This window comes from Rutidosis leptorrhynchoides, chromosome 8 (assembly GCF_046630445.1).
Source record: "Rutidosis leptorrhynchoides isolate AG116_Rl617_1_P2 chromosome 8, CSIRO_AGI_Rlap_v1, whole genome shotgun sequence".
NCBI classification, from domain to species: domain Eukaryota; kingdom Viridiplantae; phylum Streptophyta; class Magnoliopsida; order Asterales; family Asteraceae; genus Rutidosis; species Rutidosis leptorrhynchoides.
The window spans coordinates 32,042,033-32,059,304 of NC_092340.1; the positions used below are offsets into that span (position 1 = coordinate 32,042,033).

The 17,272-nt window shown below is 33.0% G+C and overlaps 1 protein-coding gene and 1 pseudogene across 20 annotated transcripts; both read right to left on the reverse strand.

Annotated features, from left to right (window-relative positions):
* Positions 1-1,155: 1,155 nt before the first annotated feature.
* Positions 1,156-7,504, reverse strand: LOC139862313 (uncharacterized). 20 transcript variants are annotated; one of them, XM_071850897.1, is made up of 18 exons: positions 7,240-7,504; positions 7,032-7,141; positions 6,687-6,780; positions 6,070-6,141; positions 5,544-5,584; positions 5,365-5,457; positions 5,141-5,210; positions 4,745-4,888; positions 4,507-4,615; positions 4,312-4,376; positions 3,652-4,114; positions 3,106-3,197; positions 2,773-2,983; positions 2,425-2,601; positions 2,097-2,239; positions 1,897-1,948; positions 1,561-1,809; positions 1,156-1,439 (listed from the first exon to the last, which is right to left on the reverse strand). In XM_071850897.1, exons 15-18 carry the CDS (start codon positions 2,183-2,185, stop codon positions 1,308-1,310), a joined length of 522 nt encoding a protein of 173 aa, XP_071706998.1. In that variant the 5' UTR covers positions 2,186-2,239; positions 2,425-2,601; positions 2,773-2,983; positions 3,106-3,197; positions 3,652-4,114; positions 4,312-4,376; positions 4,507-4,615; positions 4,745-4,888; positions 5,141-5,210; positions 5,365-5,457; positions 5,544-5,584; positions 6,070-6,141; positions 6,687-6,780; positions 7,032-7,141; positions 7,240-7,504; the 3' UTR covers positions 1,156-1,307. The 20 variants fall into 20 exon arrangements, with proteins under 20 accessions (XP_071706998.1, XP_071707010.1, XP_071706994.1 ...); XM_071850909.1 differs by adding an exon at positions 2,240-2,307 and having other exon boundaries at positions 2,097-2,159; positions 5,544-5,650; positions 6,070-6,780; XM_071850893.1 differs by lacking the exon at positions 6,070-6,141.
* Positions 7,505-7,738: 234 nt separating this feature from the next.
* On the reverse strand, positions 7,739-13,287 carry LOC139862312 (serine/threonine-protein phosphatase 7-like; annotated as a pseudogene).
* Positions 13,288-17,272: the final 3,985 nt, after the last annotated feature.

The window sequence follows — 17,272 nt, forward strand, 5'->3', positions numbered from 1 at the left end:
TTAATTTAATATACAAACTTATAATTTGACGTATTTATATATAACCACATACGCTTGACTGGGTACGGTGGACGGGATATCTATAAATACCAATAATTATTCATTTTACCGGACACGGAACTGGATTAATAGTTAATAGACTTGTTGAAACAGGGGTGAATTACATTCAAGGGTAATTGGTGTAATTGTTAACAAAGTAGTAAAACCTTGGTTTACACGCAGTCGATAACCTGGTGTATTCATTAAACAAAGTATTAAAACCTTGTTACAATTCGAATCCCCAATTAGTTGGAATATTTGACTTCGGGAATAAGAATAATTTGACGAAGGCTTTCGCTCTTTATATCGCTCTTTATATTTATGACTGATGGACTATTATGGACAAATCCGTATGGACATATTAAATAATCCATGACAAAGGACAATTAACCCATGGGCATAAAACTAAAATCAACACGTCAAACATCATGATTATGGAAGTTTAAATAAGCATAATTCCTTTATTTTCATATTTAATTGCACTTCTAATTATTGCACTTTTATTTATTGTTATTGTATTTAATTGCACTTTTAATTATCGTACTTTTTAATTATCGCACTTTTATTTATCGAAATTTCATTATCGTTATTTATTTTACGTTTTAAATTAAGTTTTAAAATCGACAAACCGGTCATTAAACGGTAAAAACCCCCTTTTATATATTATTAATATAATATATTTTGTACAAATATAATTGTTTAAAAATATAGTGTGCAATAAGCCCGCTCCCTGTGAAACGAACCGGACTTACTAAAAACTACACTACTGTACGATTAGGTACACTGCCTATAGTCTTGTAGCAAGATTTAGGTATATACCATTTGTAAATAAATAATTAAAACTTGTGTAATTTGTAACGTATTTCGTAGTAAAATATAGTACTATCACGTACCCCACGCTACCACATCAAACGTAAACACAAAAAAAAAAAAACATAAAGACATAGAGTTGGTATGTTTCCCAAAAAAAATCACTAAAGGTGGCAAATTATGTCCATTTTCTTGAAAATGGGTCAAGTTATGATTATTTGTAACTCCAACGAGTTGATTCGGGTTATATTCACTCAATTGGGTCAAATGATTAGATGTTAGAGACTTGGCAAAAATAAAGGGGGTTTAATAGATCAAAAGTAACCAAAAGGCATTGTCTAAATGTTTTCAACCTCCTAAATTAATTCAACCAAGCAAACTAAGATATTATTGTCATGACAATATTTAACGGATCAAAATAAAAGGTTTTTGTTAGTACCATATTGAGTCTTTCACTGTTATGGAACAAACTCACTCACTCTTATGTCAAGACCTTTTAATCTGCTTCTCCGAATTTTGCCTCTATCACAAACAAAATACAGTAAACAGCTGAGGGCAGAAGCCCAGACCGATTCTTCTTTTTCCTCTGCCTGCAAGTGAAAACATCTTCTTGAAATATACTCCATAATCCATATGGACCACACATTTTCAAGCTTTTTATAAGAACTCCTTAAATTTAAGAGAACATATAATATACTAAAAATTTGTTACCTGCACAAGGAGGAGAAGAACTTCATACAAAATGCACAATATCCATGATTCGAAGTTATTTATTGACGATAAACTTTGGGCCTTGAGATAATCTGGCTGTCTTGTACCCTGGATTGACAGACTTTTGTCAAGGTAAGGTTCTTGAGAGTATTCTTCCTCAATGGTGGAAGCATCATCAGCTAAAAGTGGTTCCAAAATTAAGTCAAAAGCACGAACTTTTGAGGTCAACTGTGAAGAACTAAGCATTTCCTGAAAGTGTAACGTGAAAAAGGTAATTAAATTGAACATTTAAAAATAAAATACCAAAAGAACGTGTAATGGAAACAGAAACAGAACCTCAAGCATAGATAGCAAGAGTGGGGCAGCCACCCCAGAGTCCAACACATACCTACATAATAAAAAAGCTTATTACTTTCCGCAACATAAACAAACTTCGTGAAGAAAAAAATGCGTACACGTATTAAAAATTAAGTTCATATTATAAAAAGTAAACTAGTGAAGTCAAGGAACAAGTGAATAGTGAGATAATGACGTACATGTCTATTACAAGTTTGATTAGAACGCTAACAGCCACATCCATTGATGGTTTTCCACTGATGCTACTAATTTTACATGAGACCGTCATCACATTAGCAATTGATATTGAAAACCTAAGTTCATATAATACCCAGAAATGTACCTGCAGTGTTGATATTGAAAAAGGGGTCGTGAATGAGGACGGAAGGTGTTGTCACTGGAGAATCTTCCCTGCAAAACAAGAATAATTACAACACTAATTATTTACAATGAAGTAGATAATATTGATGACAATTAAATTAAAAGCATCATGCAGAAGTACAAGCAAGTCTCAATATACAAGCATACCAAATCTGATTAGGGCCAATTTTGGAGCGTTTAGAAGCTGTTATGGCTTTCAAGTGGGCCCGAGCAGAGGCAGAATTGGTAACAGTTGTGAGTAATGAAGGCTGTATAGTAGCAGTAGATCATGGTAAGCCTTATCTTGATTTCTCCAAAATTCAACTTTTGTTTTAGCTTCCATGTCTGTCCCAAATTACTATTAATAATTATTAATTATTTGAATTTATAGGAAGAGGAAAAAGCTAATGGATTAGATAACCAAACATATCTGACACATAACCCCCCTGACGTCCCATTTCTCCACCTCTAATAAAAAGCAAAATGGATCAAAATAACATAGGTTTTGTGACTAACGTATTGGGTCTTTCACTGTTGAAGTATCTGGGTAATGAGGCGGATACCGACCTCCTTAAAATTTCACCGACGCCTTCTATTTGCAAGACTGTGCAATGATGCTATTGGTTGAAAATTTTTTAACAATACAACTCTCATTTATTTCTCATGATCAAAAAGCACCAAATATAGACAGATTTCTCCTGCCTTCTCTAGAGTTCGAAATCACTAACTGCATAAGAAAAAAGTAAATGTAAGTTTCAGTATTTTGACCATACCGGAAGAATAAATAGGATTAGATAGATACAATAGTCCAATATTTCCAATTTTTATTTGCATTATTAGAGTACGTACCTCAATGAACACACAAACTCAATTCTTCTAATCAAATCAACCGGCTATGCCTAGGAGTTTCTTCTGCTAATCCGTATATTGACTTTTATAAACTGCGAATACAATCATTTATCACACACACACACCAAGGATATAAAATTTGGTATGCGAAAAAGAGTAAGCCAAGTCGTTTTTTTAAGTATATACTATACTATATGAATATACACAGATATACATAGCAAAGTACTTCCAGACAGTACCATTTCAAAAGTCACTGACAACTTACTCAAAAAATATATAATAATAATAATAATAATAATAATAATAATAATAATAATAATAATAATAATAATAATAATAATAATAATAATAATAATAATAATAATAATAATAAAATATATTAGAAGTTAATATGGTGTATAAGGATGTCATATATCATATCTGTACCAATTATTGAGAGTCTCAGAGAATGTAACTCTTTATATTCGTGTAGTAAAGAATATGTTTTGATTCAAGTTTATATGTAAGAAAAGAATGTAAGACTGAAATAGGGACAAAACAACTCACTCTTCTTATGTCAAAAGACCCCTTTAATCAGAATTTTGCCTCTACAAATGAAATACATTAAACAGCTAAGAAAAGAATGCAAGTGAAAACATTTCTTGAAATATAGTCCATTTAAACCGAGGGTTTCCACCTTGTTACAAGAGCTCCTTAAATTTAAGATAACATAATATACTAAAGATTTGTAATGTGTTACCTGCACAAGAAGGAGAAGAACATATAAAATGCACAATAAATGACCATAAACCCCCCCAAAGGTTCAGAATTTTAAGTCAAAAGCACCAACTTTTGAGGTCAGCTGTGAAGAACTAAGCATTTCCTTAAAGTTTAAAATTTAAAAGGTAATTAGATGGCGAATATTATTAAATAAAATACCAAAAGAACATGTACTGGAAATGGAAATGGAAACAGAACCTTAAACATAGACAGCAAGAGTGAGGCAGCCACCTCAGAGTCAAACACATACCTACATAATATAAAGTTTATTACTTTCAACAGCATATAAAAAACTTCATGAAGAAATGAAAAAAAAAAAAAAAAAACATACATTCCTCATGGGAGTAAACACGTATAGAAAAATTAAGTTCATATCATTAGTAAAAAAAAAAAAAAAAAAAAACTAGTGAAGTCAATGAACAACTGAATACTCAGATAATGACGTACATGTAGTGTCGATATTGAAAAAGTGGTCGTGAACGGGACAAAAGGTTGTCATAGGAGAATCTTCCCTGCAAAGCAAGAATGATTATTATAGCACTATTTACATTTACATTTACATTTACGATAATAGTGTTAATAATATTGATTGATGACAATTAATTAAGCATCATGCAGTAGTATAAGCAAGTTTCAACATACCAAATCTGATTAGGGCCTTATTTGGAGAGTTTAAAAGCTGTTATGGCTCTCAAGTGAGCACGAGCAGAAGCAGAATTGGTAACAGTTGTTATGGCGTTCCACTTTTTGTCTACCAATTGACATTAAAGTTCACACAAAGTTTATTTTTGATGTTTATTTTCATCAATATATCAACATATTACATATTATTATTATTACTATATGATCGCAATGAAAATAAATACGACTTTTTATTTACCAAGGATCTAACAGGAGCTATCAAAATCATGCTTTCGTCTTCAATAAACTGTGGAGAACGATTTGTACCACCAATCAGCCCACGATTATAACCACCTTTCAAAAGCAAGCTTACTCAGCCATCTCATAAACCATGATTTCTTCCCTATGTGTAAGGAAACAAAGGTTAAACCTAATTTAAAGAATAATATTTTTTATATTAGATAAAACTTTACTTGACAAATGTGAAGAAAAAATAATGGAAACTATAAACCAACATGGAAACACACAGGTATTCAAATGATAGTCTCATTTAAAGCCCCAATAAAGGGATAGAGAAAGATGTAATTTTTATGTAAAAGAGAAAAGCATGAAACTTTACCCTTTGTAGAAGACCATAAACAACAAAATTTTATGCCTTCAGCGAAAGAAAATGCAGCAGCTCGATATCATTCTTCCTTCTCTCTATCAGTTCTTGAGTGATTGTCCTAATAAAATTTGAGAGCTATTAATAAGCATTTTTTTGCTAATTAGTAACTAGGAATACGAATCAACATGATTAAAAAGTTAAACATCAAAAGTCATAAATTAATTACACAAAACAAAAAAGTGAGTTTTTTAGTGCTATTATACAAAATATACCTTTCTACAGTGGACACAAAAAGCATCTGCCATCAATCAATTGCTACAGTAAAAATACCCTTCTTTTCAATCTCCCATTTGTACCCCTTCCCACTGCACATATTGCCACCAATTAGTCTGATTCATTGCTTAATCAGATTTATGACATTTAAAAAGTTTCAGAAAGGATTCAATCAAACCTTTAATCGTTCACAACTACAGCATCATGCTGTATTTATTTCTGGAAAACATAAAGGATGGATGGCATCAATAGACATTCGATCAATCAAGCTGCATTTGTAGGAATCTTAAAGAAAATTAAGAATCGTGTATGAGCATTTTTTTATAATCAATTTTAAACATCAAGATAACTTGAGCTTAGATTAATTAAGAAAAGGGGTGTATAATTCATTACATTACATATTTTAAAAAAAGATAACAAACTTTTACTTGACAAATGTGAAAGAAAATAAAGGTAACAACGAGGTATTCAAAGATATAGTCATTATGTAAATTCGCAGTTAAAGACTCATTAAGACATGTCATCAAACAGTTTGTAGTTAAGACTCATTAAGACAACTCATCAAACAGTCTGTTTACCTTTTTTTTATATTAAGTAATGTATGGATATAGATGGCACAATGGATAATGATGAAAGTATGTAGTAAGAAGTGAATAATGAATGTTCTTAATTAAAAAACTGAATAAATGTAAAGACTATTTTACCCTTAATAGCTGGAGACCATGTTATTATTATCACCAAGTCTCGCGGACACCTTTACACCATCATCTTGAACACTTGACCATTAAAAAAAAATATTCATCTTTGCACACTTGACCATAAAAAGAATCATCTTCTCACACTTACAAAATTCTAAACTTTAACCATAATAATGTTCACAAAGTAAACTCAGAAAAACACAAACCCACCTCTCAATTTTAGAGAAGTTGATAATTCTGAAGTAAATGACTATCTATGTAATGTAAACTAGATGGAAGTCACATAGATTTGGTTCAATAGGGCATGTACAGATGGCGATTATAAAATGAAATTGGGGGTATAATAGTTTTTGGGGAAGATGATAAGTACAAATATGTGAAAAAAGGAATGGGGTAATTTAGGAAAGAGAATGTAAAATAATCGTCTATACGGGGAACACATCACATTTTCACCTTTCCCAGAAATTCCTCCATATAGATGTAGTGAATGAAAAAGGCCCAAGTAAACACATAGATAGATTACCGAATAATTTTTGTAGGCAATTAAGTTCATTAAGGCATAAAGAAACAGGCCCGTACCCCGGGTGCTATTCATAAAACCCATAAAGAATTACCATACATACAGGGCTGAAAGAAGACATAATTGGCGGGGTTTTGGAGACGTATGTATAGGCAGGCATGGCACCAGCGAATGTCAAAACAGAATCAACCTGAGACCTACATAAATTAATCAATGAATTAGAGTAATTAACAAGGAGAACAAAATTTCATGATTTATAATTTCTATGAATGAATGATGAGACGAATAAGCTACAGTTGTGGACATTTTCAGTCAAAATTTGGAATAGTTTATAGTTCATAATCAAATGAATGATTTTCATTGGCTTTAAGCTGAGCCAACAATTTTGATCAATAAAAAATTAAAAAAAGTGCATAAAAAATGTGAAAGAAACAGAAATCACAAGTACCTATATACATCCCATAGCCTGATATTCACTTATTAGATCGTACTGAAAATGAAGATCGTCCAGAACTGCTTTTGCTATATCTTCATCATTACTAGCTCTCCACCCGTATCCTGATAAAAATTTAGGTAACAATAAATCAATAATGTTTATCTGCAATCATTTAACAACAACAAACAAGGGGGGGGAAAATCAATAAATGACAACTTACCATTTGGTTTCCTTAAACCTTCACTCAAAGCAAGTGCAATTGCTTGATTTAATTGTGTTCATTCTCTCTAACACTTGATTGTACCTTCTGATCCAGGCAAATTAGTAGGAACGGACGAGGTCTATCAATAATAACCCCCAACTTTTTCCACCTTCAAGATTAGTAGTAAGTCTTCAACTTTTTTCTCTGGTCATGTGTGTTGTTTGTGTGTGTGTAAGCTTTACTTGTTTAGTTGCTTTTACAAAACTGTCCTCCACGCGATCCTCATAATGTAACAAGGCAAGAAAAAGAAAACACACCTCAATAAAGTCTTTGGTAACAATAAATCCAATAGCTAACTATATATAAGATCTGTCATCATGTAAAAGTAATTTATGTAAAATTCAATAGCTAACTATATATATATACATTCTGCTACTATTTCAAACTTCACAATTCTACACATTTGATAACTTAAATACATATAATTAACCGACCAGTGGAGTGGGTCAATACATACCTGTTGTTTGAAAGTTGTGATTCAGTGCCTATTAATTAATTGTGTTATTAACTCATGAAGAATCTCGAATGCCCTTTTAAATACTCGCCAAGCCAAATACCCGTGTGAGGAGCAGCTTATATCTCTGAAACAGAACAGAAAATAACAATTTAAAAAAGTAGTATTAAAAGCACAAAAAAAGACCAGTTAACAACTTTCGATAGACTAATCATTTCTCGAAACATTAACATGTGCATAGAGGTATATACATTTCAGTTTCATATAAGAAAAAGTGTTTTCTAGTTTTACCTTTATCAAGACGTAGCCAGACATGCATCAACTAATGTTTCATGACATTTGTTTCAGAAAAGCATGAAACTTTACCACCTTTGTAGACCCTAAACAACAAAATTGAACTTCAGAAGACAGTTTAATTCTAACTCAGGTGAGTAATCTTTAACGGAAGCAAGTTTAATTCTCATGTGCAGATTCTTAATGTTTGACTGACCATATCGAATCACCATCATCATCATTGTTTATTTCCGCTATAATCAAATCACCCAACCAAACATACCCATTTCGACAAATAGCAGATCTTTCTGAAGGAATGAAGAAGAGAATGTAAAGTGGGCCAAGCAAGCTTCTTCACCTTCAAACCATAACACTGTTGTTGTTTCTCAAAACTCCATCTTCAGAGCTACATACTATATTTGTATGATTTTGTTAAGTAATTAACAAAATCAGATGAGTAATCTTCAACCGACGCGAGTTTAACTCTCTTCTGCAGATTCTTAATGTTTGACCATATGAAATCACCTTTTATTTCCGCTATAAGCAACCAAATCACCCAACCACACGTGCCCATTTTCACGTTCTGAATGAGGACGAGAACGTAAAGTGGGCCAAGAAAGCTTCACCTTCAAACCATAACTAAAGTGGGCAGTAACTTTGTGTATTCAAGTCAGTCAATTTCTGAGGCTGGCTGAGTTCCCATTCCTGTCAATTTTAGGCCTTTTCAGTATCTGAAAATTGAAAGGAAAAAAAACAATCATCAAATGGATACTAAAATTGCAAAAGAAAAGAGAGAGATTGATTGATTGATTGATTGATTGATTGATTACACAAAAACATGAGAAAAACTTACACTTGCAACAATTAGTCTGCTCCTCATAAATCCAAAAGAAATATGATTCAAAGTTGGAACCCCGAATTACTTTACTCGTGTGTTTGATATGATTCAACACTCATAGATAATCTGTTTGAGCCTCCTATGTTTTATTATTATTTACACCGAATGCACCAGAATATGGTATACTTATCATGAGGTTAAGATTAGCAGCAGTTGAATATTGAGAAAAGAACGAACCCTTTCTTCACTAACATACATACATATTCCGTTTTCATCCATCTTCTCTAACATTAAACGGCATCTCCACATATTGACAACTTTTTGGTGTTGCATTAAACAAAAATATGAAACACGCTTTCATTCATTAGCTTCTCCATGAACAAGAATGATAAGAAGATCTTCAAGATAACTTTAGCGACTTCATCTTATTATCCAACTCATATGGGTTCTACATCAGAATCTTCTGAACCAGATGCTTGAGATTCTGAACCAGATTCTTGATTTAACTCGTCTTCATCAATCTCTGCATCAGAATCAGGCGTATCTAGTTCATAATAAGCTTCAGCCTGCGTAGTAAAAAAAAACTAAATTAATCTCACATATATCATTCAAAATTCGAAAAACTTATTATACAAAGGTATTGAAAGAGATGAAAGTTAAGGTGGGCTCATACCGCTGGTCTTGGAGTGACCGCGTAAAAATTGTGAAACTCGCACTGATCAAAATAGGGAGGTTTCAAGAAAATATATGCTCCTTTATTATTAAACCTTTCCATTGTTTCCTGGAAAAAGAAGAAAGTAGCGAAAAACAATAATATTAGTTCATATGACACACCTAACTATATATGCCTACTGATAGATCAATAATACATATCATAAGTAGAATAACACACCTTAATAAACTGTGGATAGTCTGGTGCGCTAAATAAAGTAACTAATTTCCCCGATGGTACTTCATGATCAATTGTGTACCCTTCTCCCATACCTTCAAAATCATCTCGTCCATCACGCGCATCGGGACCTTCGTGTGATCTAATTATCAACTGCAAATATAAATAAACTGGGTTAGAATACTCATTCACCATTATAAAAAAAAAATAATAATAATAATTAAAAAAAAAATGAAAACATTACCTTAAGATGACATGTCTGTAAGAACCGTTCGGTGTAATCTGGACCCCACAAAAGACCCATCTGTCTTCCCTCGTTAAAAGCTAGGCCGTCCTCCTTCTTCGGGTCGGACCAAAGTAAATCAGCAACCAAGGTTTTATGTGGATCGTACGCGCGTCGGCTGACCTTTCTTATATCCTCCAAGGATCCAATAGATTCCGGATTCAAACTATAATCTTTATATTTACGGAACAAGCCACCGTGACATGTGAAAACTCTGTCAGCTATGACAGACGCGACCGGAAGCGTTTTGAAACACTCTTTAAACGTATTATAAGCTTTTTGTCCGTTGCTGATACATTTTCCCTCACTCTTGGTCCCGTACTTTTTTAAAACTTCTGATTTGAAACCATATTTAAGCGCACAATACGTAGTTTCATGATTTCCACGTAAGAGAAAAACTCTTTGCGGGAAAAGAACCTAAAATACAATCACCATATACAATATACAATATACAATGTCAGTATAAGAAACACTAAAAATTAAACATATATTTTCTCATAACAGTGAATAGTCTTCGATAAACACAAAAAAAAAAAAAATAATAATAAATAAATAAACATCTAATTAAATTAGCATCAACGTAAGATAATTAAATTCTAAATTAAAATACTTACTTTCCAAGCTAATAAAATAGAAAAAGTCTCTACGCCCCATGCCCTCTATCCACATAGTCGCCGTTAAAGACAAAAAACTTTTCATCGCGGGGCAAGCCTGCCTCTTTCTCACTCAACAGCTTCAACAAGTCATGTAATTGACCATGAAGATCACCAACCACCACAACAGTTGATCCGGTGACAGGCGGAGGAGGTCTGACTAGCACACAATTAGCTTCTTTATGAAAAAGTCTTGACGCTGATGTCACAATCTTTAGAAGGACTTCCATTGGTAACACCGTCGGAAGCTCAACCGGTTGTAGGTTCTTTGATGCCCAATCTAATTTGAACATCAATTTCATAACCCAATCTAGTGTAAGTGTACCGTCAGTTGGCCATGAAATTGCAGTTTGAGGGGACTCTTCATCTGAGACATCAAAGGGGAACGGTGGTGGTTCCTCGACTGTAACAAATGATCGAACCGTCTCCTCTGTTCGTGGTGGTTCCTCGACTGTAACAAATGATCGAACTGTCTCCACCAATGCAAAATTGTATACTTGCAAGGTTGCTAACGACACCTCTGAGGATGCTAGAGACGCCTCCGAGGATGCTAAAGACGCCTGCAAAGATGCTACCGACGCCTGCGAGGATGCTAAAGACGCCTCCAAGGATGCTACCGACGCCTGCGAGGATGCTAAAGACGCCTCCAAGAATGCTATCCGAGCATCTTTCTCAGCATCTCTCTGAGCATCTTTCTCAGCATCTCTCTGAGCATCTCTCTCAAAAACCATGTCCTCAGACTTTCGAACAGCGTTTGATACGCTATCGTCTTCGATGTCATTAAAAAATTCCAAACTATCTGTCCACCAGTCACAACTGGCCTCAGCATCCGTTGGTGTCAAGTTTTCCACCTAGCATTAGATTAAACAAATACAAGTCAAAAAAACTATAATCAATATAATTACAGTAGTAAATGAAACAAATAAGTTGATTACAAGATTTACATACATTCTTAACTGTTTTAAACTCTTTTTCGAAGAATTTTGGCCAGTTTCTTTTACCACTATTTTCCGTCTTCTTCCATTTTATGGCTCTTGGAATTACACCTTCAGAACCCTTTTTATGAGCAAATTTGCTTGCAACAGGACAGACCTCGAATATCCACATCTACAATTTTATTACAAAAAAGTGAGCATCATAATACATCATTAACATTAGGTTAAGATTACTACTAAACTCTACTAAAGTATTGATTTATGTGTTTGAACCATTCCTTAACGTATCCAATATAATAAAATATGGAGTAAATTTTATTACAACCTTATCAAATTAGCCATCTGTTTAAAAATAAATATACTAATCGGATATTCAATCAACCAAAAAACACAAAGTGTATATAAATCAACCAAAAAAAGCAACGTGTATATGAAACTTACTTGAAACGCAAGGGCAAATCCGTCCAAGCTGATAGACGACGGAACCTTAATATCCTTGGACGCGCTATCAAGATCTGGGAAAGTTTTATCCCACAAGTGTGAACCCCATGGAAACGAGTTTAAAGCCAACCGGTCCTCCACTAACTTTATATAATTGTCCGGAACGACCGCCTCCTTGCGTCTACCCTCAAAAAACAACAACAAAAGCAGCAACAGAGAAATACTTACGGCATCGAAATCGTCATTTTTTTAATAAACTTATCATCATAAAAACGTTTTTCCAAGTCCGATATCTTAAGTGAACCCACAGTATCTTTGAAAATTTCCCTAATACGACTATTACCGGCTCCCGCATCCGTCTCATCTAATGATTGTTCTGTGCTGAATCTGAAACCCGTCATTATTAAAAACTCTTGTCGGCGGAAATATGATTCTTGATTCCCCACCTTAAAGATAAGTTGATGAGGCAGGTCTTCTTTGACCCGCTGTTGTAGCACAATGTCAACTAATCCCGATTCTGGAGGGTCATACTCGAAGTCTAGCCAGCGTCCGAACACGGTGGCTTTAAATAGTTCCTTTCCCTTCGCGGATAACCTTTCCTTTATAGCACGTGGCAACCCTTGGACACCTCGAATACTCAAATCCCGCTTGTCAAACTAACCAAAAAAAAAAGGTAAATAGTTCAATAATGCTAGCAATAACAATTATTAATATGTTGGTATATGTTAACAGATCATTCGAAAAAAAAAAAACTAAACAGTGTATATGTCACTAAATCATACTAGTTTATTAACGAAAAACTAATGACATGCGTATAAAGACCACTAAAAGATTTTAAAACCTAATTTTTATATAAAAAAAAATGTAATACAACTCTGTTTAAAAGACCCTGTATAGCAGTATCATAAAAAATTTAACAACGAGCTTATCAACAAATAGACAACTCAAAGAGACAATTAAGCTGCAAGAAAACATAGAACAACGTTTAACCTCAGAGCACACTATACATATTAAATCCACGTATATAACAAAGAAAATAAAAAGTTCATATACAAAAAACAAAAAAAAACAAAAAAAAAAAAACAACATGGTTTTAGACTGAAAACTTGAATTGCTGATAATAATAATAATAATAATAATAATAATAATAATAATAATAATAATAATAATAATAATAATAATAATAATAATAATAATAATAATACCTTCAAAGCACTTCCAGTAGTGTTAACAACCGTCATTGAAACTAGTCGCATGAAATGTAACAAAGTATTAGTATAAACTATATATCAAACAAGAAAAATGAGTACAATTATTAAAGTAAAAGAAGTTGAACTCACTTTGTTAAAAAAAAAAAGTAAAATTTGATTTGTAACAAAAATCGTCAAGGGATCTGTTAACGCCGGTGAAGAATGTAAGCAGAGACGATGATTACGAAGAGAAAATGAAAACAATCGAGGGTTTGTTTGACGAGAAAAATGCAATTAGGGCTCGGAATTTGGGAGATGGGTTTTTGCTGAAATCACTTGCAATTACTCCGTACTTTGTTTATTGTACTTGGTTATTTGTATCTTTAATCTTTAAGAACGTTTACCTTACCATGTACGGAATAAAAGTAGAGTGTTGAACAAACACAATAATTTAAGCTCCGTTTAATAAAACTTAGGCTCCGTTTAATAAACTTAGGCCTCGTTTATTTTTTTTTTTCTTATTAAGTTATGTTGTCTATTGCCTATTTACATTTACATTTACATTTACAATATATATAACAGCCATCACGAATGAACAGTACCCGCTTGCTACAGTACTTTTTTCCCTTTTTTTTTAACAAACTTCGTTTAGTAGGTTCAAATTTTCTGGCCCAACGAAGTGGGCCAACGGCCAATTCTTAGTTTTAAATAAGGCGTTGCGAGGAATAGCAGTTACTAAGAAATGAAGACCTAAATGCAAATTCACGCTTATTTGAAATTTTTATCATTATAATGCGATTTATTTAATAAATTAAAAACAAACACTTGTTAATGACTTTTCATATTAAGTTTCATATATTATTAAGTCCATTAATTCCTAATCAAACATGACCTAAGTGATGCATAGTTCATAATAATATATTTTAGATAAAACTGAATGGATAAGTGTTGAATAGTTCATAATCTATAATCTGAATAATTCAAAGGTTCTAAATGATTTTGGTTCTGAATGACAGTAAACTGTTTAATAATCAATTTGAATAAGCAATGCTAATAATGTAAAATTAACTTATTAACCTTTACATTAATATAAACTAGACTATATTTGTTTAACAATATTTTTGAAATAATTTAAAGAGAATATTACATAAAATTTATATACTTAATGGTTAAGAGAGTATTTCAGCTTTAAATAGTTCAACACTGAATATTTGAACCATTCAACATCATGTGTCATTCAGAAGTAAGAAACAAACGCGTTATAAGTTGAATAGTTCGGGATTCAGCGTTAAACCATTCCATTAAGAGGTAAACAAACATACATTTATACTCCGTAATATTTAACCCCTATGATGTGCTAAATCTAACCTATATAATTAAACTAGAAAATGAATCATTGTCTTATTTTTTTTATGAACAGCTTGAGAGGCATCGAGTGCTCTCATTTGCACTTAAGCACGCTAGTTAGGAAACTCCAAGGATTGAACCCGTATTACTTAGCAACTAATCGCGGGTCTCGAGTTGCTTGGCAACTAATCGCGAAAATCCTGAAGAAAACCTTCTCCTCCTTGGAATCGAATTCTGATTGCTTAGTAACTAATCGCGGACCCGTTATACTAAAGCTCGATAACACTCAGCTAAAAGGCCGATGGTAAATGAATCATTGTATTTTTAAGTTATGTTAAGTTTATTAACTTTAAATTTTTTTTTATTAGAAGTAGATATATTTAGATACGGATATAAAATTTTCTTAAAAATAGAATTGGAGTGATCGTGGCAATGAGTGGCTGACCCACCCGTTAGAAACAAAGCAAATCGATAATTCGGAATCGATTATTCCATATGCAATTGAAAAGGTTACGAGTATTGAAATATCTTCTACTCCTAATAATAACAAATTTGTTATAATTCAGTAGGCTTATAACTACCTTTAGTGGTTTGATTCTTGATGTTATAATTCAGTAGGCTTATAACTACCTTTAGTGATTTGATTCTTGATTTAGAATACTAATAATGAAGTGTAAGAACAAAGATGATAATGGAGAGAAAGAAAGAAACACTTTGTAAGTGTGAGAAATGGTGCAAGTTTAATGCTTGCATTCATGAGTATTTATAGCCTAAAATCTCAATATAAAAATACATACTTTGTGTACCAAAATTGACTATATGTATACACCAAAATTGACTATCCATATCTATATTATTATTATTATTATAACACTCCCCCTTGGATAGCAATTTTATTTTGTTGAAGATCAACTATAAATTACTGCCTCGTTAAAAACCTTGCTAAAGAAAACCCAGTGGGAAAAAACTTTAGCTAAGGGAAAAAGAGTGCAGCATGGAGTTGACTCCCCCTCAAGTAGACATCGCTTCAGCTGTTACATCTTTTGAACATGTCTCATGCCAATGTTATGAACGTGTGTTCTGAAAATAGCAGTTGGAAGTGCTTTCGTGAAAAGATCAGCAGAGTTTTTGCTAGATTGCACATATCTCATTTCAATCTGGTTGTCCTTAATGAGATTTTGAGTGTATGAGAAGAATCTAGGTGGTATGTGTTTTGTTCGGTCACTTTTGATATACCCTTCTTTCATCTGTGCTATGCAAGCTGCATTATCTTCATAGATAGTTGTTGGACTTTTATCGCGTTCTAGTCCACAAGAATCAGTAATGAGTTGTGTCATTGATCTCAACCAAAAACATTCTCGAGTAGCTTCATGTAATGCAATCACTTCGGCATGATTTGACGATGTAGCAACAAGTGTTTGTTTTTGAGAACGCCATGATATTGCAGTACCTCCATTTAGGAATACATATCCAGTTTGAGATTTAGCTTTATGTGGATCAGATAAATAACCTGCATCTGCATAACCAACCAAATCTTGTTTTGATTCGTTAGAATAAAATAATCCTAAATCAGTAGTTCCTCGAAGGTATCGAAATATGTGTTTGATCCCATTCAAGTGTCTTTTGGTAGGAGCAGAGCTGAACCTTGCCAACAAATTAACTGCAAAAGAAATGTCAGGTCTTGTACAATTTGTAAGATACATAAGAGCTCCAATTGCACTAAGATATGGTACTTCTGGTCCAAGAATGTCTTCTTGATCTTCACATGGACGAAATGGATCAGCTTCAACATTGAGTGATCTAACAACCATAGGAGTACTTAATGGTTTTGCCTTGTCCATATTGAAACGTTTCAAAATCTTTTCAGTATATGTTGTTTGATGTACAAGTAAACCATTAGGCATATGCTCAATTTGTAAACCAAGGCAATACTTGGTTTTTCCGAGATCTTTCATTTCAAATTCTTTCTTTAGAAGTTGAATGGCTTCATGGATCTCTTTATTTGTACCTATGATGTTAAGATCATCAACATAAACAGCTATGATCACATATCCGGATGTTGTTTTCTTAATGAAAACACAAGGGCAAGTAAGATTATTTGTATACCCTTTGCTTATCAAGTAATCACTTAATCGGTTATACCACATACGTCCCGATTGTTTTAACCCATATAAAGATCTTTGTAATTTAATCGAATACATTTCTTTGGGTTTTGCATTTGATGCTTCTGGTACCTTAAATCCTTCAGGTATCTTCATATATATATCACTATCAAGTGATCCATATAGATAAGCAGTCACAACATCCATGAGATGCATTTCTAAATTTTTAGAAACTGCCAGACTGATTAAGTACCTAAAAGTAATTGCATCCATAACAGGAGAATAAGTTTCTTCATAATCAATTCCCGGTCTTTGAGAAAAACCTTGAGCTACAAGTCTAGCTTTATACCTTGTAACTTCATTTTTCTCATTTCTTTTTCGGACAAAAATCCATCTGTATCCTACAGGTTTCACATCTTTAGGAGTGAGAATGATGGATCCGAAAACTTTTCTTTTATTGAGTGATTCTAATTCAGCTCGTATTGCTTCTTTCCATTGAGCCCAATCATGTCTATTTTGACATTCAACCATAGATGTTGGTTCTGGATCATCATCATTATTCATGATGTCATATGCAACATTAAAT

Excerpts from the sequence above, each read along its gene's own strand:
- LOC139862313 (XM_071850893.1), bottom strand. The coding sequence starts at position 2,185 with ATGACGGTCTCATGTAAAATTAGTAGCATCAGTGGAAAACCATCAATG. Across the intron at positions 1,949-2,096 it reads ATCAAACTTGTAATAGACAT|GTATGTGTTGGACTCTGGGG; the intron begins GTACGTCATTAT and ends TTTATTATGTAG. Across the intron at positions 1,810-1,896 it reads TCTTGCTATCTATGCTTGAG|GAAATGCTTAGTTCTTCACA; the intron begins GTTCTGTTTCTG and ends TTACACTTTCAG.